Source organism: Molossus molossus, unplaced genomic scaffold, assembly GCF_014108415.1.
Source record: "Molossus molossus isolate mMolMol1 unplaced genomic scaffold, mMolMol1.p scaffold_m16_p_6, whole genome shotgun sequence".
Taxonomy (NCBI): Eukaryota; Metazoa; Chordata; class Mammalia; order Chiroptera; family Molossidae; genus Molossus; species Molossus molossus.
Window position 1 is genome coordinate 36629332 of NW_023425399.1, and position 26229 is coordinate 36655560.

The 26229-nt window shown below is 36.1% G+C and overlaps 1 protein-coding gene across 11 annotated transcripts in view; it reads right to left on the reverse strand.

The window, feature by feature from the left end:
* TASP1 (taspase 1) overlaps positions 1–26229 on the reverse strand; it is a 318727-nt gene that overhangs the window by 199974 nt on the left and 92524 nt on the right. For all 11 annotated transcript variants that reach the window (XR_004957029.1, XR_004957028.1, XR_004957030.1 and 8 more), the window contains one exon: positions 16001–16080. Coding sequence is in view for 8 of the 11 variants with exons in the window: in XM_036244396.1 (XP_036100289.1) it covers positions 16001–16080 (80 nt within the window). In the remaining 3 variants the exon portion in view is untranslated. The remainder of the gene's footprint in view (positions 1–16000; positions 16081–26229) is intronic.

Here is a 26229-nt window from a genome sequence, read left to right on the forward strand (position 1 = left end):
AATGACAGCACTCTTTTCAAGAACAACAATGGAAGCCCAAGATAATGAACAGATTACCTTCAATGTGCTGAAAGGAAATATATGTTGACTCAAAACACTGTATCCAATCGTTCAAAACTGAAGGTGAAATAAAATAGGCCCTGGCCGCCCTGGCCAGTTTTGCTCAGCGGTTAGAGCGTCGGCCTGCAGTCCAGAGAGACCTGGGTTCGGTTCCCGCTAAGGGTATGTACCTCGGTTGCAGTTTGTCCATGGCCCTGGTTGGGTCATGCAGGTGGCAACGATGTGTCCCTTTCACATCGATGTTTCTCTCTCTCTCTCTCCCTCTCCCACTCTATCTGAATAAAAAAATGGAAAAAAATGTCCTCAGGTGAGGATAAAAAAAAAAAAAATTAGGCTCTGGCCAATGTGGCTCAGTTCATTAGAGTGTCATCCATACACCAAAAGGTGGCTTTCAATTCCTGGTCAGAACACACACCCGGGTTGTGGGTTCGACCCCTGGTCGGGTACAAGTGAGAGGCAGCCAATCAATTTTCTCTCTCACATCAATGTTTCTCTCTTTCCCTTCCTCTCTAAAACCAATTTTAAAATATTTAAACTAATAGTTTTAGATAAATAAGGATAAGCAAATTCACCACCAGCAAGACCTGCACTAATAAAAATACCAAAGGCTATTCTTCAGAAACAGGAATAATAATACAAAGTAAAAGCACAAAGAAAGTGGGGTGGAAGAAATTAAGTACAAAAAAAAGACTAATTTTTTAGACAAATCTAAATGAAAATTGATTGTAACGGATAATTAATGTCTCGTGGTGTTTTTAACACATATAGAGTTTAAAATATGGAAACAAAAGTTGGGAAGCTGTTAAATGTAGCTCATTCAAGCATTTTGCAGCCTTTGCATTGCCTGAGAAATGATCATAAGTAGTATTTTCTAATAGACTTTCATAAGTCAAGTATGCATGGTGAAATCTCCAGGCTAACTGCAATAGAATGGTAATAGAAGGTAAAACATATTGATAGGAAAAACATAATAATAGAAAATAATCCTGAAGTCAAGAAGTGAGATAAAAGGAGGAGAAAACATGTGGGACAACAGAAAGTAAAGAGTAGATTCACATCCAAATATATGTGTAATTACATTAAATTTAAATAGACTAACTGTATCAATTAAAATACAAAGATCTCCCCCCAAAATTTTTATACATATATATTGCTTCTAAGAGATACACCTTAAATATAAGAATAGACAGAAAGATTGAAATAAAGGGATAGAAAAAGATACACAGGTAAACACTAACCAAAGGAAATTATTTTAGCTATTTTTAAAAATATTTTTTATTGATTTTTAGAGAGAAAGGGAGAAGGAGGGATGGAGGGAGAGGGGGCAGAGAGAGATATCGACTAGGGATCAAACCTGAACCTGGGTATGTGACCTGACCAAGAACTGAACCCACCACCTTTTGGTATACAGGACAATGCTCCAATCAACTGAGCCACACTGGCCAGGGCTATTTTAGCTATTTTAATATCAACCAAGTAGACTTTCAGGCAGCAAGCATTATAAGATAAGTCTCTTGTAGGGCTATTAACATATATGCACGTAAAATATATAACAACTATAGCACCAGAAAAAAAAGGAAAGTGTTGTTAGGTCCTTGCATAATGTAGCATATGATAAATACAAGGAATATGAGATTGTTTTAACTTTACAAAAAGAAAATCAATGTAATTTATTAGACTAACAAATTAATGTCCTCTTAATAGATTAAAAAATATGAAAATACTGTTTATTTAAATTTTTTAATGTTGCAAACATACTCTATATATAATAACATATAGCCATAAATTTTCAATCATACTTAAAATTATGTCCACTATTCATCACTTCTATTAAAGTCTGTACTAATGATCTTTTATCAATGTGAAAGAAAAGTACAAAGATTCAAACAAAAGAAACAAAACTCTTAGTATTCACAAATGATATGATTGTGAGTTTAGGGAATCAACAAGAATCCACAAGTAAATTATATGAATGAATACAAGAATTTAGCAAGGTAGCTAGATACATATATATGTGTGTGTGTGCATATATATATATATATATATACGCACACACACACACATACATACATACACAAGCATATATACGTAAATTTTTTTTTAAATATAATTATATTATGTGGTAAAACCATTTGAAAAATACTTGGACACCATCTAGTAACGATAATGATAGGTAAACATTATGATCCAGCAATTCTACTACAGTGCATGCATTTAGAGAAAGTCTACTGATGCAGAATACATGTATCAGAAACTGGTAGGTTTGCTGTACTTCCAACCTGAAACCAACACAACTGTCCACCTCTAAAAAGTATTGTGAACTTCAGTTCACAATAAAGAGGTTACAAAAGCAAAATGGAGAAAGATATCATTTATAGTACCAACCCATCCAAAATGGCAGACTATCTAATAATAAACTAATCATGACAAACAAACAAAACAAATTTTAAAAAATCTTTGTAAATGCAGACAAAAGGGTAGAGGAAGAACACTGAGGGTAAAGGGGGTGAAACACATAATTACAGAAGGAGACTAGGCTTGGGGTGGTGAAGACATAATAATAAACAGATGATATATTATAAAGTTGTATACCTGAAACCTGTATGATTTCATAAACCAATGTCACCCCAATAAATTCAATTTAAAAAAATTAACTCTCTGTCCAAGTTTAAAGAAAAAGGTCTAAAAATGATACTATAGTAATGACATAGAAATGAGCCAAAAACATTTTTTTAATTAATGGAACTAACCATCAAATTCATAAACAAATTCATGTATAGTGTAATAAAATTTGAGAATAAGAGTGATACTTCAAACCAGTAGGAAATCATTTTGTTATTCAATAAACTGTCTTGGCACTGTATGCTGTCTATTTGGAAAAATAACTGAGTCCTACCTCATACTATACACAAAAATGAAATCTTAAAGTATTAATGATTTAAACATATAAAAACTTTTTTTAAAGGTTCAAGAAAAGTAAACTATCACACAAAAATACAGGCATAAATATCAGTCTTTTTTGAGAGACTTGATTTTTTAATTGGTTTTATTATCATTTCTTATTAGGTTTTCCATAAAATGTTCCCAAAGCCAGAATCCATCAAAGGGTGGTTGACCAGTATAAGCACATAATATTTAAAATGTCTATAAGGCAAAAGATGTCTTGCAAAAGGGTAAATGGTAAATGGCATTTAAATTTTTTTAAATATATGCAAATAGTTATGGAATAAGATTAACATCCTTAAATCAGAATGGTCTCATACAAACTTAGAAAAATGGAGCTAAAGAGAACCTGGCAGAGTAGGAAGCACCAGGAATTCATCTTTCCACCTAGATGATCGGCCTGCTAGAATGTTTAATGCAAGGGTTATGGAACTCTGGGGCCTATTAAAGGCTTGTAACTTCCATGGGAAGGCTTGGGTGTAAACTGTGGTTAATTTGGGACAATTTCAACTCTCAGTGCAATAGCAACTACTCATTTCCCATCCTAACCCTGAGGCAAGCAGCTATGCATATATTTCTACAGCAGCTGCACACAACCTTGAGAGTGCCAGGGTGGGCAATAACGACCCTGTCCTTCAAATATCAGGATTTGTGCTCTGCTTGCTACTTGTTGGTTCTAGTAACAGAAATGAGCAGCCATTGTTATAATGCCCCCCCACCCCAGCTGAATTTGCTTCCACAGAATCTAAAAGGTTGGTGTTTTCTGCCCCCTTCATTTTTCAATTTTTCCCCTTTGGGGAGGCAGCCATTTAAGGAGATACACAAATGGCCAATAAGCACAAGAAAAGATGTTCAACATCATAATCACTGGGGAAATGCAAATCAAAACCACAATGAGATACCACCTCACAACCATTAGGATGGCTATTATTAAAAAAAATAGTAAATGTTGGTGAGGATGTGAAAAAAACTGGAACTCTTGTGTGGTATTAGTGGGAATTTAAAACAGTGTAGCTACTATGAAAGAGAAAATATAGTGGTTCTTCCAAAAACTGGGAAGAGAATTACCATATAATCCAGCAATATCACTTGTTAGTACCCAGAAGAACAGAAAGTAAGGACTGACTCAGACAGTTGTATACCCATATTCACAGCAGCATTATGTACAATAGACAAAAGTTGACAACAAACTAAGTATTCATCAAGAGATGAAAGGATAAACAAAATGTGGCATTTACATACAGTGGAATATTATTCAGCCTTAAAAAGAAATTGTGGCCCTGGCTGGTTTGCCTCAGCGGTTAGCGCATCGGCCCGCAGACCAAGGATTCTTGGGTTGGAGTCTCAAGTTCGATTCCAGTCAAGGGCACATACCTCAGTTGCGGTTCGTCCCTGGCCCTGGTCAGGGTCGTGTGGGAGCCAACCAGTTGATGTGTCTCTCTCACGTTGATGTTTTTCTCTCTCCCTCCCTCCTTCCCATTCTATCTGAACATAAATAGAAAAATGTCCTCAGGTGAGGGTTAAAAAAAAAGTAATTCTGACACATGCTACAGTCATGGATGAACCTTGAGGACATCATACTAAGTAAAATCCCTGTACCACACAGTTAAAAAGTGATAAATACGATATTTGAATAATCAACTCTCTTTAATAATGTGAAATTTGTTATAGTTGTTCATTTATATTATTTCATTTCTTATTAATAGAGCTATATTCTATAATAGTACACAATTACAAAAGGACAAATAATGTATGGTTCCAATTATTTGAGGTACCCGGAGTAGTCAAATTCATAGAGACAGACATCAGAATGGGCTAAGTGAAGAGAAACAAGCAGTTACTGTTTCATGAGTGCAGTTTCCGTTTTATAAGATGAAAAGAGTTCTGTAGAAGAATGGTAGTGATGGTTGTACAACAATGTGAATGTACTTAAAGCCAGCAAACTGTGCCATTAAAAATGTTTAACATGGTAAATTTTATGTTATGTGTAGTTTGCCAAAATCTTAAAAAAGAATTACAAAGAAAAAAAAAAATCTACACAAATGTTTATTGCAGATTTATTTGTAACAGCCCTAAACTGGGAACAATCTAGCTGTCTTTCAATGGGTAAATGGTTAAACAAACAGAAGTACAGCCATACTATGGACTACTTGGCAACAAAATAGAACAAGCTATTGATAAACACAACCACCTAGATGAATCTCCATACCATTATACTGAGTGATTAAAAAAAAGCCAATTCCCAAAAGACAGCACACTGTCTGATGCTATTTACAAAACATTCTTAAAATGACAAAATTATACAAAGAATACTATATTAGCCCTGGCTAGTTTGGCTCAACCATTAGAGCATCAGCCAGGGACCAAAGGGTATTGGGTTTGATTTATGGTCAAGGGCACGTACCTGGGTGGCAGGTCAGGTGCATGAGAGAGGCAAACAATGGATGTCTCTCTCATATCAATGTTTCTCTCTCTCACTCATTCTCTCCCTCTTTCCCTTTCACTCTCACTAAAAATCAATAGAAAAATATCCTCAGGTGAGGATTAACAGAAAGATATATATATATTATACACACATACTATATTAGTGGTTGTCAGGAGTTAAAAAAGTGAAGGTAGGAGGAGAGTAGTTGTAACTATGAACAGGCTACATGAGAGATTCTTGTGGAGATGGAAGTGTTCTGTATCTTGCCTAAATCAATGTCAATATCCTAAATACGATATTGTCCTATAGTTCTGCAAAATATTACCACTGAAGGAACTGGGCAAAGGGTACATGTGATCCCTCTGTAATTTCTTACAACTGCAAGTGAATTTATAATTACCTCAAAATAAAAAATTAAAAACAGCATAACTGGACATATTAAAGAGAAAAATTAAGTACTGCTACATCACATACTAATTATAATTAAACTATATATTTAATACATAAAAATGTGTTTTATATCAATCATGTCTTTCAAAGTACCCTATTCAAAAAAAAAAAAAACAAAAAACTGTAAGTATACAATCTAGCTAATAGAAAAGAAAAAAAACTGGATTCCTTTTGGCAGAATCATACCCATAAACTGACAGGATAAAATAATGTCCCCAATGTCCCTAATGTCTATTCTTCACTTAATTTCAGACCCAATCCAAGCATAAAACAGCTGAAAATTAAGGAATAGGTGCCAGCACCTTTGTAGCACAAACTATTTAAGGTAATCCTTTACCAAGGGAAAATATAACTACTTTTTTTTCAATTTCAACTTTAATGAATCTTCTGGAAGAACTCAAAAGGATGTACAAGCTCTATCCTACACATTCATAAAACTGAATGCACACTGAAATTACCTACAAAACTTTAAAACTTCTGATGTGTGTGTCCCACCTACACAGTTGCTGGTTTAATTGGTCTGCAGTGCAGCTAGGGGTTTAGAATGTTTTAAAGCTCCCCAGGCATTCTAACATGCAGCCAACGTTGAGAACCACTGCTCTGATGGTTACACTTAATTCCAGATAGGATCAATCACTAAAATCACCCTATCAGTCATCAGTGCTGAAGAGCTAGACCTATCAAATTCTGATGAAATCTTATCACTAGGATTATTTCACATCTGACATATTAATAATAGTAAGAATGATATTAATAGTTAACACTAGTGTTTTTATGTTCCAGAAATTAGAATAAGAATTCTTTATGTATTTTCTCAAGAAATGACCACATCTCGATGTGAAAAGTTTCTTGGAGGTAAACTGCCCATGGTCCCACAAAGGTGTCTGGTCATTAATGACAGCGAATTTAGACTTTACAAAGCCAGATTTGTCAAAAGTATTCATAGAATAAACTTCTTAGGAGGGGAATCTGGGGAATCTGTCAGCAATTCAACTAACAACTACCTGCCCTAAATAAACACATATGTATAAAGTGATATATACAAGAATATTCATGGAATCACTGATGTTAATGGAAAAACCTAGTAATAACCTAAATGCCCACCAATAAAGAAATAGCTAAATAAATATGATAAAATGCTATTCAGCAGTTTTAAAAAGTAATTGATCTATTTGTATCAGCCATGGATAGACTACAAAATACATTTTGCTGACCAACAACAACAAAAAACAACATTAAAAGTATCACATTATGACACTGCTTATCTAAAAACTTACTAAAAAATACAGTATATCATTTATATAAAATTTACAAAAAGAAGAATACAATATAGTCTAGTATTTCTGTTGATATAGAAAGAAGCAAATCAAACCAATAATGGTGGTTACTGGGGTGGGCAGGAGGGACAGGGGCTAAAAATGGAAATAAACAGGGAGGTTAGGTTTATGTTGAATGCTCCAATTTTTACAAAGATAATATATGCTTGTACCACAAAATTAAAAATTAATAAATATATTTAAATAATCAGCTTCTTTTATTAATGTGAAATTTGTAATACTTGTTAATTTATTTTAGTTTTTTTTTATAATTTACATTATTATGTTTGTTAATAGTCCACAATTACAAAGCATAGGTAACAGCTCCTGGTTAATGGAGTAACTTATATCAGACTAACCCACAGACCAATAAGAACTGCAAATTCTAGATGGAAATTTTAAAAATCAAAAATATATATATTTGAAGGCAAGTGACAAAAAGCTGGCAGAAATAGGAGAGGATTCAACCAGAAAGAAAATAAACACACTAGGTGAGACACACATTCATACAGCATTCCCCAAGAGGCAATCCCCACTCTGAGATACACAAAAAATAGATCTCAAATAGAACACTATAGTCTTATTGGCCTAAGATGAAAGAGTTTGTTACTTAAGCAGCAAGAAATTGGGAGAGGAATTCAGGAAAGGAAAAAGCCACAAAATGGAAGCCCCCAAGTTTATGTAAATGTCCCCTCGGATCCATGAATGAGCTCAAAGAGTTCATACAAGGCTGCAGAGTTCCCTAGAGTCTAGTGAGGAAAACAACAGGTAAAATGCTGACAGAGTTTTGGTAAATACTCACCGTAGCAGAGACTAAGGTTAAAATTAGAGATTTTCCACGGAAACCCCAGAAAGGCCTATCCAGATATTTTAGGAATAAATACCACAAACTAGTACTAAGAAAACAATTCTATGATTAAGAATAAAACTGAAATAGACTCACTTTAACAAAGCCTAAAACCAGGTTGTGACAACATCAAGGTTATTTGCAAATATTTTAATTAAATGCTAGGACAAAACTCAACATCATTCAAAGGAAGACGACAAATCCAGTCTCTAAAACGTATCATCCACAATGCCCAAGTTGCAATAAAAATAATTATGAGACCTGCAAACTAAGCAGGAAGATGTGATCCAGAATCAAGAAGGAAACAAAAAAATCAATCAATAGAAATTGACCCAGGTGACCTAGATTTTAGAATTAGTAATCAAGGATTTTAAAATAATAATGACAATTATGTTAACAATGAGTATAATGGTAAAGACATGGGGAATTTTGAGAGATGGAAATAATTATTTAAAATAGAATTTTAGCCCTGGCCTGCTTGGTTCAGCTGTTAGAGCATCTCCAGTGGACCAAAGAGTCGCGGGTTTGATTCAGTCAAGGGCACATACTTCAGTTGCAGTTCAGTCCCTGGCCCTGGTCAGGGTCATGAGAGAGGCAACCAATGGATGTGTCTCTCTCGCCTCTCTCTCTCTGTCTCTCTCTCCCCCTCCCTCCCTATCTGACAATAAATGAAAAAATATTCTCAGGTGTGAGGATTTATAAAAATAAAAATGGAACTTTAGAACTGAAAACACAATATTTTATATTTTTAAAAATCATTACATAACATTAATAGTGGACACTAATGAAGAAAAGATTAGTAAACTTTAAGACAATTCAACAGAAATCAAACAAATGAGGGTATAATGATTAGTTTTGTGTCAACTTGACTGGGCCACAGGATACCCAGATATTTGGTCAAAGATTATTCTGGATATATCTGTAAAGGTGTGTTTGATGAGCATGAGATTAATATTTAAATTGATAGACAGAGTCAAGCAGATTGCCCTACCTAATGTAGGTGGACCTTATTCAACCAGTTGAAAGCGTTGATAGAACTAAAATGTGGCCTCTGCCCTTGAAAGAAAGAATTCCCCTTGCCTAACTGCCTTCAAATTGGAACATGGACTTTATCTGCCTTCATACTTGAACTAAAACATCAGCTCTTCCTGGATCTCAAACATGCCAGCCTTCATACTGGAACTACGCAACTGGACCTCCTCGTACACAGGCCTTTGGACTTGGTTGGAAAATCCAGCTTCCTGGCTGACCCTGAAGATCTTGGAACTTGTCAGCCTCCATAACTGTCAATTATTTATAATAAGTCTTTTTAGATAGGTAAATATATAAATAGATGATAGTTAGACAGACATATCTTCTGTTTCTATGGAGAACCCAGAAAGCACAGAGAGAAAAAAAGTTGAAAAGTAAGAGCCTCAATAACAAGTGGTATTATCAAATATTTTAATAAAAGTAGAACTGAAATCTTAGAAATGAGGGGGAAGAGGGACCAAAAAAAATATCGGAACAAATACTGTCCAAAAGTCTTCCTAATTTGATTAAAACCTGTAACCTACAGATTCAACAGGCACAGTAAAAACTAGGCACAAAGAAAACCACACCTAGGCATATCATGTTTAAAATTCTGAAAACCAAAGATAAAGGAATAATTCTTAAAAACAGTAAGAGAAAAAAGAAAACACATCACATATATGGAAACAATGATAAAAATAATGCCCAAGGAGCCAAGAGAAGACCAGGTTATCAGAAGAAACTCCAGATAAGCTGTCTGGAAAAAATGTTGCCACCCCTTCACACCCACTCAAAAATGCAGAAGTAGCTAATTTTATCTCCCTTCTAACTGCCTGCTTAAATTATTGACCTGCATGTGCAACTGATCAACATTTGACCGCTATATGACCTTCCTAGGGTGACAGTAATGAGCAGGCTGCCATCTTGCCCCAACAGCACCAGGCAACATAGCTGGAAAGGGAAGTCACCCACTCCTGAAATGGAAAATTATGTTAAGCCTGCATTTTTCAAAAAGCCCACCTTTTAGAGCAAGCCCATTTTGTCCCCAGCATATAAAAGCAAGCCAAGAAGAGTCAGTCTCCCCCCCAACTCCAAGCCAGTTCAGAGGACCTTCCTTTCCTCAGTGCTATCTCCACTGTGTTTGAGCACAAGCTAATAAAATCTGTCTGGGAAGTTCTCTGGGATTTCCTCTTGAGTTCTATCTTGAGGAACCCAAGAACCCCATGCCAGTAACATGCCACTTATAGGAGGTACCTAGAACAGGCAAATTAATAGAGGGGGAAAAAAATGGACTAGAGTTTACCATGGGCTGGCAAAAAGGGAGAACGAGTACTTGTTTGATAGGTACAGAATTTCTATTTGGGATGAAAATGTTGTGGAAATGCATGGTGGTTATGCAACACCATGAATGTGCTTAGCACCACTGAATTATAAACTTAAAAATTATTAAAATTATAAATTTTAACTTATGTATATTTTACCACAATAAGAAAAAAACAATGAATAAAAGTACAGAAGAAAAACCCTGCCAACCTAGAGGACTATATTCAATAAAAAAATGTCTTTTAAAAGTAAAGGTAAAAAAAAAAAATTTTTTTCAGATAATTAAAGCTGAAAAATTTTCACCATTACACCTACCACATGACCAGAAAAGCTAAAGCACATTCCAGGCTGAAGGAAATAATACCAGATGGAAATTCAGATCTCTATATAGAAATCAAATCTAAGTATGTGGAAAAATATGAGATTCTATTAAGATACGCCTTAGAAAGACATCCTATAAACTTGTGAAACACTGAAGAGAGATAAAAACCTACAAATTATGCCCCCACAAAAGGTAATCAAGTATAAAGCATATCATTAGTCACCACCATATACAAGCTAACTTTTATTGAGGATTAGAGAGTGCTGCAATATAGAATTTTTTTAACCTAAATAGTATTTATAATTTCTCCTTTTCTTTCTTTCTTTTCTTTTTGCTACAAGTTTTATAGTTTCCATTTAGTCCATAGCATGGGAGAGGGCTTCAGGGTGGTTAAAAGGCTCCCTAGCAGTTGCAGGGAGAAGTTCAGGCAAAAGCCAAACACCAGGGGGATGCAGAGGAGCCCCTCAAAGGCCTCTGGGTCCCAAAGGCACCTAGTCAAGCTTGAGGGTGAGCGTTTCGAAGAGATATTCATCCAGCCTGTGGGCCAACCAGCCTGCAAAGGTTAGTCAGGTTTCATGTTCTTATCCAGGAAATGGTTCTTCAAGAAGTCACATAGACGAGGGTCTGTACAGTAGAACCCAGGGCAAGCAGATCCAAAAGGGCCTGGTTCAGGTTCTGCAGGACCATGGCAGCTCCCATGGTGTCCTGAGTTTTACCCCACTCATCTTGGGAAGGTTTCTGCATGTCCTGGAAGAGGGTGCGGCCCCCACATGGTTTTGCATCAAGAGACACCAGGTTCCCTCTCACTCCTCCTCCATCAACTGGCAGAAAATAATGGGCCATGTTCTCCAGAGCCACATCATTGTTGTCAAAACAGAAGCCCAAAAGAGGTGGGTATAGGAGGCCTGCAGATGCAGTTGACCAGGCAGTTGATGGTGGTCTCCACCTCAGCAGAACAACTCTGATGAATTTGGGAGCTCATGGTTGCTCAGCAATAAGGAGTTAAGCTCAAAAATGGTGTTGGCTGGTCTGGGAAGCCAAGGGTGGCTGAGATGATTCCAAAGGTGGTGACTGGAAGAGGTTGGTGGGTGGTCAGAAACTGGAAGAATGGGCATTCCTGGGTCTGTTCCACCCAAATACTGTTGAAGCTAGCAAAGATGCAGGGGACTAAGCAGGGCAATGGAAAACCATAATTTCTCCTTCTAAATTAACCATAGGTCAATACTATTCTTTTTTTTGCAAAAAAAAAAAAATGATGAATATATCACTTAACTTTCAAATACCTTATTTATTCAGAGAATACTGCTTGTTGGTGGCTTATGTAAGTCACAAGAAATCTATAGCAATATATATGTATATATATACACACACATATGTATATTTCTTGTTACAAGCATAAAACACTAATGTATAGTCAAAATATTTTTGTCATCTGCAAAATATCTAGTAATAGCTGTTTTATAACAGCTTTTTACATAAATATTCTGAAGTAAAACTGGCAAACTGAACACATGAGTAAGTTTATCTCCACACCCTACTAAAACCTTACCAAAAAGAAATTTATGGGGGAGAAAAGACTGACATACACAGGGATGATAATAATGAGGAGGGCAATATCACCACTGTATAAGAAAACAAAAACCAAATGGATGAATAAACAGTAACCAATTGAGTAGAGGAAGACAAACCCTGTGCCTAGTAGCCAAGACATCACTAAACAAACTAATCTCTTCCAAAGTAAACTAATTTCTGACCAAAAAAAAAAAAAAATCAGGAAGAGCTCCAAACAGAAAGCACCTATTATCTCTGAAAGCCAGGCTAAAACTAAAAACAGAGAAACTGTCAATAAGGAACATGCAGATGCCTAAATTCCCTTCTCATGTTTGCAGGAAACATGAGGTAACTCTGGAGAGGCTAAACCAGAAGGGCCCCCAAACTAGTGGACATGGAGTCCAGCTTGGGAGCAAGTATCAGGGGCTCTACTTAAAACTGAGATTTACATATAAGCCTGAAAAAGAAAAAGTTAAGACCTCCAGTCTTCCCCTTGATCTATACCAGAATACTAGCTATTGCCATGCCAGAGCTGGGAAGATTTCTCTCAAATACAAAATAAAAACACATAGACATTTGGTTTTGTTGAGGGAACACCTGGGAGTTCCTCCAACAAAAAAGCCTGATCACATCATTCCCCTTGAGGTCACCCTGACCTGTCCACACAAACAAAGCTTCCAAATGGATTTTAAATGCCACACTCATGAGTATGAAAACAGCATAGGGTCACTAGATGGTTGAAGAAATTGGCTAACATGTATTAGGGTTTGAAAGAAACAAAAAATAAAGACAGCAAAAAGAGAAACAGCAGATAACAAATTTTAAACAATAATATCCTAAGAGATAAGCCAAAATACATATTAAGTTCGTAAATTAAGAACAGGATATCACTTTTTAATATTAATCACAGATTAATCTCTAGAAATTAAAACTATGAAAACCATAATTATAAATTCATCAAAATTAGAAGGCTTAGAAGATAACATTGAAGAAACTTCCAAGACTGTAGAGCAAAAGACAGAAATTTTTTAAAGGAGAAAAATCATTTTTGAAAAAGAAACAAAGGATTGGAGCACAATACAACATTTAATTCATAGAAATTAGAAAAATAAAGTTGAGGAAGGATAGGGGAAGAGGTTAGTACACTATTTTTTTTTATTTCACCAAAACTGAAAAATATGAATTTCCAGACTGAAATTACAAAATGAGTACTCAGAATACTGAACAAAAAGGACCCATCCCGCTTTGGCAAGTGTGGCTTGATGGTTAGAGCATCAGACAATGCACCGAAGGGTCGTCAAGGGTTTGATTCCCAGGCAAGGGCACCTATCTGGGTTGCAGGTTTGATCCCCGGTCCCAGTAGGGGTGTGTTTGGGAGGCAACAAATCAATATGTCTCTTTCGTATCAATGTTTCTCTCTATTTCTCTTCCCCCACCTTCCCTCCCTTCCACTCTCTCTAAAAATCAACAGAAAAATATCCTCGTGTGATGATTAACCCAACAAAAAACACAAACATCCAACCCAAGATGCTTCATTGTGATAAGAACGTGAAATTAACACCTTACTTTCAAAGAGGAAAATCACACCACAAAAAGCTGGGAATCAAAATGACAAAGGATTGCACAATAGCAAGGCTGGAAATTAAAAAATAAAAACAATTTCTTCAAAAACCTAAGAGAAAATTATTTCCAGTCTTGCATATACCAAATGAGGCAATGAAATAAGAAAGAAAAAGTATGAGATTCAGGAAACATAATGTGATTTTGGAGAGAGAAAAAGGGAATCCAACATGATGATGGGGTCAAGAGCAGCTATGACAATGACACAGCAGGCCAAGTGAGCACCACTCTATACTTAAAGGTGCCAGGTGGGGTGTCTCCAAGAAAAACAAAATTGCCCTAGCTAATGTGGCTCATTTGGTTGGTGCACCAAGGAGTCTTGAGCTGGATTCCAGTCAGGGCACATGTACAGGTTGCAGGTTCAATCCCAGTCAAGGTGGGTGTGGGAGGCAACGGATGGATGTTTCTCTCTCACCTCAGTGTTTCTCCCTCTCTCCTCTCTGTCTCTCTCTAAAATCAATAGAAACATATCCTCGGGTGATGATTTAAAAAAATGAACTAGTAGAAGACCCAATTTATTTGCTTGAATACAAATTCCACAGTAAGTTCCACTGGGAAGGTGTTAAGGCAGAATGAGTGATGAGGGCTGTGATTATTAGAACTCTCACACTCCCTGCTATCCTTCACACATATAGTTCTCTCCCCTCCAGCTTCCCTATATTGAACTTTCAGTACATAAATACTCATTTTGAATATAATATAATTAACAGCTGATCCTTACTATTTACTTGATATGATACATAATCATTTCTCTTTTATACAACTTGTTTTCCTTGGAGTTAATGATTTCTCATTTTATCATTTCATTATTTAAATTATATTTATAGATTACACTGACAAAAAATAAAATTTTAACTTAAAAATTAAGTAGTAGTGTATGTTTTAAATATTTGCCTTTCTATCCGTAAATGTAGCTATAATTTTAGACACATAAAACATACATATATACATATTTACAACCTCATTTTTCACTTTTTTCGGCCATTACATTTACTCACTATCAAACATTAGTCTTGACATCAATTTCTAATTACTTAAGAACACAAGAATATATGATAATTTATTTACATACATTCTTCCGTGTTGGACATAAGATATTTTCAAACTGTTTTATATTCTTAATGTGCATGGAGCGCCCTTCTATACAAATCTTTGTATTTCTAATGACAAGTTCCTAGAAGCAGAATAACTGTAAGGCTCTTGATCTATACTACTTGGCTATCCTCCAAAATTTCTGCCAATTTATACTTGTACCTACAATACATGATGTTCAGTTTACCAAACACCTACCAGTAATATTTTTTAACTCTTTCACAAATTAAGAGAGAACAAATATAACATGTACTTATTCTAATATAAATGTCTCTCTTAGTTAGATTACCTACTTATGACTTTTGACCATTTTTCTGTTGGGGTATTACATGTATTTGTGTGGTTTTTAATTTGGTCAATCTTTTCATAGATTAAGGATATGTATCCTTTTGTCATATTTATGATGTGTTTTTTCAATCTTAAGTCTCATATAATCACTTTTGTTTTTCCTTCTCTTGTGCTTGGTATGTGGAAAGGCCATACAAAGATCATAAATAATGATCTATGTTTTCTCTCTCTCTGAGGGGGTGGTATTATGGCTTTAATGTTAGTAATTATTTTAAGTAACCTAAAAGAAATCCTTTAACAATACTTCTATAAAAACACAGGGCCCTGGCCGGTGTGGCTCAGATGGTTGAGCACAGTCCTGTGCACCAAAAGGTTGCTGGTTCGATTCCTGGTCAGGGCACATGCCCAGCATGCAGGCTCAATCCCCAGTAGGGGGCAAGCAGGAGGCAGCCCAATCAATGTTTGGTTCTCACATCAATGTTTCTCTTTCTCTCACCTTCTCCCTTACTCTCTCTCTCAAAATTAACAAAACTATATATATATATTTTTTAATGAAGAAAGAAAGCAATGCAGGGAACTCAGGAATATAAACATGGCTTAAAAGCAAATAACTTTGTATGTGTCTTTTAACTAGAAATATTTCAACATATAAGCTTTCTTCCTTAAATATCAGTACTATCTGGATCAAAAGCAGTGTAACACTCTGAGGTATATATGCTAATATAGCTTAATTTTGAAAAGTTTTTACTCACTTGTGGTCATGATGTTAGGAGGGCAAGAGGGTATTCCATGATCTACTGCCCATCTGTAGGCTCCTTCTCCAACTAAAAAGCTAACAACAGAAAAATTATTCTTTTAAAAATTCCCAGTGTCATCTTCTCCTACATATTCAATAAAGTAATATAGTAAGGCAATTGAAAAAAATCTTTGCATATAGATATAATTCTAGATTTCTTCAAAATAATAATATGGATATATGCCAAAAAAAATTATTCAAAATTTTTCCCAACTTAGAAATTTTACATTTGGAAATGTTACCATTTCATTTGCCATTGCTAATAAGTAAAATCCAACATAACAAGTAAAAAAGTTGATTTCCCAAAGGAGAACATTAAGATTTATCTTGGATCAATATGGTTCTCAGTTTACATCACAAGATCTATTTAATCTAATTAAGAGTTGAAGTTTAAATGAATGTCTTCAGATATGGTATTCTTGCCTAGCATAACACCTGGCATAACTCAACAAAAGTGGGTATACTTAAAAATGCCCCAAAACAATGAGATGTGCTTACATTTCTAAGCCTTGATGCAACAAAAATATACACCTGACCCTCAGAATCATTTGTACTGTGGTAAGTAAAGTATTCTTGATGTCCCTAAAGTAATTTTTAAGCCCCAAATTGCACATTTAACATAATAAAGTAAATAAAAGAATACTGTTAGCCAGCTATAAAAGACTTATTTTCAAAGGTTTCAAATTGCATGCAGGATAATTAACCACCTCATTTTCTAACACATAATAGCAAGCAGTTACCATTACAATCAGTCACTTCATCTCCTTCCATAGCCAACTTCTTAAAGATCTCAGCCAGCTAGTAATGGATTCCTTGAACAAGTGCCTACTCATTAGTTTCCTGTTCCTTATTTTTTGTTTCTATTCTTCTAATCATTCCAACACTAAAAACTCAAAGCAATACATATTGAAGTCTTTAGATTTGATTGTTAATAAGAAGATCAGTGACAGACTGGCAAAACAAAATCTACGTAGACACTCAGAAACATATTCAAATGATTCCAATGAAAAACTAAACAGTTAAGCCTAATAACTGTTTTCCATTGTGCATAAAGGTGGGGATGGAGGAGGCATTGAAAAAAGAGAGGAGAGAGGGCCAACAAGAATAAACAACTGTACCTCTTCAAACTTCCATTTTTAAAAAAGTCTAAAGGATACTGAAAATACAAACAGTTTCTCCTATTCTGGTATCAAATGAAAAACACAGCAAAAAAAATTACAAAGAAAAGCAGCCACATAAAGTTCAAATGGAAAAATAATTGAAATAGAAACTTGGATATGAGTTGAACTGTCCTGATGGCATTTTTAGTACTTCCTTCTTCTCAGAACAGAATTTGATTTAAGAAATGAATTCTCGAGGAACCGAAAAATGGTGGCAGAGTGAACGGAGCTACACAGACCGTCTCTCAGAACCAAACTGGAATTACAACTATAACACAGACAAACCGACGGGAAAACCCAACAGAAAAGCAGCTTGCGAGGACCATACAACGAGGGACACTGACTCCATCCCGGTAGGCTTGCCAAAGCGCAAAACGAGCCCACCCACGGTCTGCAGCTGGGCAGCGGCCTTAGTTGGGAGCAGTGCCCTCGGGTTACACTCCCAAGCAGCTCCACAGTGCAGAGCCGGGACAGAGGCTGAAACAGCCACAGCCACTCACCTTGGGCTCCGGCAGAGAAAGGGCAGACTGGACTGGAACTGTGTCGGGACACTCAGGGTTTGGAGGGCGCTCAGAGCTTTGGCTGACTGCAGCCACTCAGGAAGGTGGCCACATTGCTCCTTCCCAGGGCTCTGAGGAGAGGCAGCAGCCCCTCCCTCAGAGATCCAACCCCACCCTGTGGGCCATTGAAGTGTTAATTGAGGCTCACTAACAACCAGCATCTGCCCCACCCTGGTGAAAGCCCCCTGGCTGAGCACCAGAGGGAGTTTTTCAATCAACTGAAAACCCAAAACTCATCAATTAACCTAGACTGCTAGCCTCTAGGCAAAAAGCTAGAGGATAACAGTACCTTTCCTGGGATGGCAACTTTAACCAGGAAAGTAAGACTTCACAGTGGTGTTCAACGTGGGTCCTCCCTCGCTCATCTAAACCCAGAAGAGGGAGCCATAAACAGCAGAACACCAACACCCACAGGGAGAACTTGACAGGCTCCAAAGCCCACAGTGATAGCCAAAATTGTGAAACACAGAAACATAAGCCAAATGAAAGAGCAAGACACCTCCACCGAAGATGAGATCAATGTGAAGCAATTAGGCATGTTAACAGAGCTAGAATTCAGAGCCATGATCTTGAGGAAGCTGAACAGCATGAGTAAGGACATAGAGACACTGAAAATAAGCCAATTGGAAATTAAAAACCAACAAGAAGAGATAAAAAATGACATATCAGAAATGAAAAACACATTGGAAGGTTTAAAAAGCAGAGTAGGGGAAGCTGAGGACCGGATCAGTGAATTAGAAGACAGGGTAGAAAAAATCAACCAATCAGAAAAACAAAAGGAAAAAACTATTAAAAAATAGGAAGACAGCTTAAGAGAACTATGGGACAACTGGAAACGTAATAATATTCGCATCATAGGAGTCCCCGAAGAAGAAGAAAATGAGCAAGGTATAGAGAATATATTCAAAAAAACAGTGAGAGAAAACTTCCCTAATTGGTGAAGGAAGAAGGCATTCAAGTTCAAGAAGCACAGAGAGTCCCAAGTAAGAAGAACCCAAACAGGCCCACACCAAGACACATAGTAATTAAAATGCCACAAATTAAAGACAAAGAGAGAATCCTAAAAGCAGCAAGAGATAAGCAACAGGTTACCTACAAAGGGAACCCCATAAGGCTCTCCGCTGACTTCTCACAAGAAACACTACAGGCCAGAAGAGAATGGAATGAAGTAATCAAATTCATGAAAAACAAGAATCTGAATCCAAGACTAATCTACCCAGCAAGGCTATCATTCAAAATAGAAGATCAAATAAAGAACTTCCCAGACAAAAAAAGGCTAAGGGAATACATTAGCACCAAACCAGCACTGCAAGAAATGTTAAAAGGACTGCTGTAATTAGCAGTAGAAATGGGAAGAAAAATAGAACCACACTAAACAAAAATGGCAATAAATAAGTACATATCAATAATCACCTTAAACGTAAATGGATTGAATGCTCCCATAAAGAGACACAGAGTAGCTGATTGGATAAGAAAGCATGACTCATCTATATGTTGTTTACAAGAGACCCACCTCTCAACAAAAGACTCACATAGGTTGAAAGTGAAGGGATGGAAAAAAATTTTCCAAGCAAATGGAAAGCAAAAAAAAAGCTGGGGTAGCAATTCTCATATCTGATAAAATACATTTCAAAATGAAGACCATAACTAGAGACAAAGACGGCCACTACATAATATTGAAAGGATCTATCCAACAGGAAGATATAACTTTGATAAACATATATGCACCCAATATAGGAGCACCAAAATATATTAAAAATCTTCTGGAGGACTTCTAAGGAAAAATCGACAACAATACAATCATAGCTGGGGACTTCAACACCCCATTGACAGCACTGGATAGATCCTCTAGGCAAAAAATTAGCAAGAAAACAGAGACTCTAAATGAAGCACTAGACCAAATGGATTTAATAGATATCTACAGAGAATTACACCCCAAAACTACAGAATACACATTCTTCTCAAGTGCACATGGGACATTCTCAAAGATAGACCACATGATAGGACACAAACTAAATCTCTACAAGTTCAAGAAGATTGAAATCATATCAAGCATCTTCTCAGATCACAATGGCATGAAACTAGAAATCAATTGCAACAAGAACATGCAAAGACATTTCAACACATGGAGGCTAAATAGCATGTTATTAAACAATGAATGGGTCACCGAGGAGATCAAGGAAGAAATTAAAAACTTCCTGGAAACCAATGAAAATGAACACACAACAACACAAAATCTATGGGATGTAGCGAAAGCAGTTCTGAGAGGGAAGTTCATAGCACTACAGGCCTACCTCAAAAAACAAGAAAAATTTCTAATTAACTGTCTAACCTCACAACTTAAAGAATTAGAAAGCAAACAGAAGAAAACCCCAGAGCAAGTAGAAGGAAAGAAATAGTAAAGATCAGAGCAGAAATAAATGACATAGAGACCAAAAAACAATTCAAAGGATCAATGAAACAAAGAGCTGGTTTTTCGAAAAGATAAACAAGATTGATGGACCCTTAGCTAGACTCACCAAGAAACAAAGAGAGAGAACCCAAATACACAAAATCAGAAATGAAAGAGGAGAAGTAACAACCAACACCACGGAAATACAAAAGATCGTTAACAACTATGAACAACTATATGGCAACAAATTCGACAATCTAAGCGAAATGGACAAATTTCTAGAAACACACAGTCTCCCAAAACTATTCCCGGAAGAGATAGAAAACTTGAACAGACCAATAACAACTAAGGAAATTGAAGAGGTAATCAAGACTCTCCCAGCAAACAAAAGCCCAGGCCCAGATGGTTTCACGGGGGAGTTTTACCAAACATTCAAAAAAGAACTAACACCCATTCTCCTCAAACTATTTCAAAAAATTCAAGAAGAAGGAAGACTTCCAAACATGTTCTATGAGGCCAGCATAATTCTAATTCCAAAACCAGAAAAAGACACTACGAAGAAAGAAAACTACAGGCTAATATCCCTGATGAACATAGACGCCAAAATCCTGAACAAAATATTAGCAAATCGGATCCAGAAATACATCAAAAAAATTATTCACCATGACCAAGTGGGATTCGTTCCAGGGATGCAAGGCTGGTACAATATTCGCAAATCAATAAACATGATACACCACATAAACAAAATGAACAATAAAAACCACATGATCATATCAATAGATGCTGAAAAAGCATTCGACAAAATCCAGCATCCATTTCTGATAAAAACGCTCAGCAATGTAGGAATAGAGGGATCATATCTCGACATAATAAAGGCCATATATGAAAGACCTACAGCCAACATCATACTCAATGGACAGAAACTAAAAACATTTCCGTTAAGAACAGGAACAAGACAGGGATGTCCACTTTCACCACTCTTATTTAACATTATACTGGAAGTCTTAGCGACAGCAATCAGACATGAAGAAAAAATAAAAGGGATCCAAATTGGAAAGGAGGAAGTGAAACTGTCATTATTTGCAGATGACATGATATTGTACATAGAAAACCCTAAAGACTCATCAAAAATCTATTAGACTTAATAAATGAATTTGGCAAAGTAGCAGGATACAAAATTAACGTCAACAAATCGACGGCATTCTTGTACATCAATGATGAACTCACAGAAAGAGAAACTGAAAAAACAATCCCATTTACCATCGCTCCAAAAAAATTACGATACCTAGGAATAAACCTAACCAAAGAAGTAAAGGACCTATTTGCAGAAAACTACAGGTCATTGAAAAAAGAAATAGAGGAAGATATAAAAAAGTGGAAGCACATACCCTGTTCATGGATTGGAAGAATTAACATCATTAAAATGTCCATACTACCCAAAGCAATCTATAGATTCAATGCAATCCCCATCAAAATACCAACGACATATTTCATAGAACTAGAACAAATACTTCAAAAGTTCATATGGAACCAAAAAAGACCCCGAATAGCCACAGCAATCTTGAAAAAGAAGAACAAAGTAGGTGGGATCACAATACCAGATATCAGGTTATACTACAAAGCGACTGTAACCAAAACAGCCTGGTACTGGCACAAGAACAGGCATATAGACCAGTGGAACAGAACTGAAAACCCAGAAATGGACCCAAGGCAATACGCTCAATTAATATTTGACAAAGGTGACAAGAGCATAGAGTGGAGTAAAGACAGCCTCTTTAAGAAATGGTGTTGGGAAAATTGGACAGCTACATGCAAAAAAATGAAACTAGACCATCAACTTACACCATACACAAAAATAAACTCAAAATGGATAAAAGACCTAAATGTGACCCGTGAATCCATAAAAATTCTAGAAGAAAATGTAGGCAACAAAATTTCGGACATCATACGGAGAAGAATTTTCACTGATACATCACCTAAGGCAACAGAAATAAAGGAGAAAATGAAAACATGGGACTACATCAAACTAAAAAGCTTCTGCACAGCAAAAGAAACAATCATCAAAATGGAAAGGCAACCCACTGTATGGGAGAACATCATTGCCAATGATGTATCAGATAAGGGGTTAATTTCCAATATATATAGAGTGCTCATACAACTCCACCAAAGGAAGACAAAGAACCCAATTAAAAAATGGGCAGAGGAGCTGAATAGACACCTCTCCAAACAGGACATACAAATGGCCAAGAGACATATGAAGAAATGCTCAACATCACTAATCATCAGAGAGATGCAAATTAAAACAACAATGAGGTATCACCTCACCCCTGTCAGAATGGCCGCCATCAACAAATCATCAAACAACAAGAGTTGGCAAGGGTGTGGAGAAAAGGGGACTCTAATACACTGCTGGTGGGAATGCAGACTGGTGCAGCCGCTATGGAAAACAATATGGTGTTACCTCAAAAAATTAAAAATTGAACTTCCATTTGACCCAGTGATCCCACTGCTGGGAATATACCCTAATAAGCCTGAAACACCAATCAGGAAGAATATATGTACCCCCATGTTCATAGCAGCACTATTTACAATAGCTAAGATCTGGAAAAGCCCAAGTGTCCACCAGTAGACGAATGGATAAAAAAGCTGTGGTACATATACACAATGGAGTACTATGCAGCGGTAAGAAAGAAAGATCTCTTGTCCTTTGAGACGACATGGAGGGACCTGGAAAGTATTATCCTAAGTGAAAGAAGCCAAGCAGAAAAAGACAAATACCACATGATCTCACTTATATATGGAATATAATGAACATAACAGTCTGAGGAATACAGTAGACCCAGACACATGGAAGTAGGGCACAGACTGACATCCCTCAGAAGAGGGGATGGGGGGTGGGAGGGTGGGAAGAGATAAACCACAGAACTTATATGCATGTATGCATGACCAATGGACATGGACAACTAAGCCGGGGACAGGGTGGAGGGGGGGTGGGGTGGGGGGTGCCAATGGGGTAAAAAGGTAAAATATCTGTAACAAAAAAATAAATAAAAATTCATAATAAAAAATAAAAAAAAAATTTTTAAAAAAGAAATGAATTCTCTTCATGCAAAGATCTAAAAGAGATGCTGAAGTCATAAGTTAAATGATCAGGATAGAAGTTTGAAGCCGAATCTGGTATTTTCAGCAGGTCCATTGACCATTTTTGGTTTAATCTCAGGACTTAGAATCAATGGCATTTTACAAAATACTCTTAGTTTTATTTTTTATTTCTTAATCATTCATAGATTTGATTCTAAATAAAGTCAGTTTGCCTTTGTCTGCTATGCAAGTTTTTAACTACTTTAATTGTTTTACAATATTCTTAAGAAGGTGAATATTTGGATACCATCTTAGGAATAAGAATACTGACCTTAAGAATAATATCAGACTTTAAATCACTATCAAAAATTACTTGTCTAGTAGCACATCATCACACAAAATGGAATAACTGCTTTTGAAGTCACTAAAAAATGCTGTAAAGCTACATAAGCTTTTACCAAAAAAACTATACTAGAAATGTCCCAAAACATGTCAAAAAAAATCACTTTCCAGAACATTAAATGCAATACCAATTCAAATTCCTCTGCCTTCTGACTCTCCAAGGAGAAAGCTTTTAGAAGAGTTCCACCTCAATCAAATTAGAAAGATCCTATTGTCACTACCTTTACAATATATCCAGAATCTGGCCACTTCTCACCACCTCCACTGCTAACACCTTGGTGAGCCACCATCACCTGTTACCTGGATTGTTGCAAAGGCCTCACTACTTTCATACCTACCTTGCTCTGCCCCCAGCCCCAGTATATTCTCACCAGCCACTGACATCCTTGTAAAACACTTCAGATAAGGACATTCCACTTCTCAAAACCCTGCATAACCTTTCATGGGAACTCTAGTGTAAAAACTGGAGTTTTCACATGAATCTACAAATTCTCTCAAGTGATCTGATCTTTCCTGCCCCTCACCTCATCTCTTATTCCTGTAGCCCCCTTGCTAATTTTACTCCAGCCTCTTGTAAAAACTCAAACATGTCGTGGGGGCTCCTGTCCCAGGGCCTTCATCTTGACTGTACTCCTCATCGGGCTCTCCCAAAGACCAAATTCCCTCATCTGCTCCAGTATCTGTGCTCAACAAGACCTATTTAAAACTGTACCCCAACACATTGCACTCCCCTATCCAGTACTTCCAACACCTCTCATTCTGTTTTCACATTTGTCCCACTTTCTACCATATCATTCACTTTATAATTTACATATTACATTTTTATATATATTGTTTATTTCTGTCTTCTCTAAATAATCTATAGACTTAAGAGTGAGACTCTTAGTGTTATCTTTTATATATCCTAAGCATTTAGCATAGTGCCTAAAGCACACTAAGCATTAAATAAACATTGGAAAAAATACTTTAAAAATAATAAACTAGCCCTAGCCTATTTGTCTCAAAGGTTAGAGCATCAGCCCATGGACCAGAGAGTCCCGGGTTCGGTTCCCGCTACTGGCATGTACCTCGGTTGAGTTTGTCTCCGACCCCAACTGGTTGGGGTCATGTGGGTGGCAACCACTTGATGTGTCTCTCTCACATCAATGTTTCTCTCTCTCTTCCCCACTAAAAATAATAATGATAATAATAAAAAAACTAGGGTGTCAAAATTCCCTAAAGGACAACATTTTACTTCTGTTATACCCACCTTGATTTACATTAAAGCAAGAATAAAGTGATATAAAACAAAAAGCAACAACACTCTAAGGAGAGCAGCCGAGAGGTGGGATGATTAACAAAAATAAGCTGAGCTGTCAGAGCTGGCCCAGCGCTAACTCAGCCAAAGGTCCCCAGAAAGGGTTCTCTGGGCAAAATACAGGGCCATGAATTACAATCTTATGGATGAGAACCACCCATTTGCAAAGAACCAAGACTCCCTAATCCATCTAAAATTGTGTAACTGAAATGATTCAGAAAGCTCTCAAGAACGCTCAGAAACACTAATAATCAAATTCTTTATTAGATGAAAAAGATACAGGAGAAAATGATAATTGCTTCTTTGGACTTAAACACACTGATTTCTATTTATTTTATCTATCACTTCTTTGTTCATCATACATATACAATGTTGAGGGAGGACAAATTAGTGGGTATTGATTAAATAAAGCTTACAGACACATACAGTGCAAATAAAGGAGAACTTGCTGTATTTGGAAATCACAAAACAACCAAATTACAAATTAAGAATTAACTCTTAAAAAAATTTTATTACAGAAAATTTCAAACTCTATACACATATACTCTCTATATACATTATAGAGAACAGTCTCATGAACCAAATGGATCATCAACCTATTTCATTAATTATTGATATACTGCTAATCTCATTCATTTATACCCTTACCCAAATTATTTTGAAGTAAACCCCAAATGTCATAGAATTTCAAATATAAATATTTTTGCATGCATCTCAAAAAATGACTTGTTAAAAAACATAACAACATAACTATGACACCTAAAAAATTTTAACAATAAATCCTTAGACTCAAAGTATAGTCAATCAATATTCACATTTCAGATTGCCTTATAAAATTTTACTATTGCTTTTGTTTTCTTTTCTTTTTTTTTTTTTCTCCTTTTTTTGTTTTCTAAATTGTTTGGTTTGAATGGAAATCCAGCTAAATCTATACCTTCTGATTAATTGAAAGGTCTCTTATGTTTCTTTACATTTTTAGGCTTTCAAATTTTCTTTTCACATTCATACAACAAAAGAAGTATATTCACAAATTTGAATAAATTTATAAACTACAATAGATTAAATAGTACTTTTTAAAGAAACAATACACTAGGATACTCACGGAATTGTTTTTTTTTAATACTATAGTGAACTTTTGTGACAGATTTCTGCTTCTGGACAAGATGGAGTAACAAAGAACAAATTTACACTCCTGCCTGAACCAATGATAAAACAATCAGACAAAATATAGAAAGCAACAGTTTTTATTAGACAGTAGACAACATGAGACAGTGATCCTTGAGAGAAGGGAAA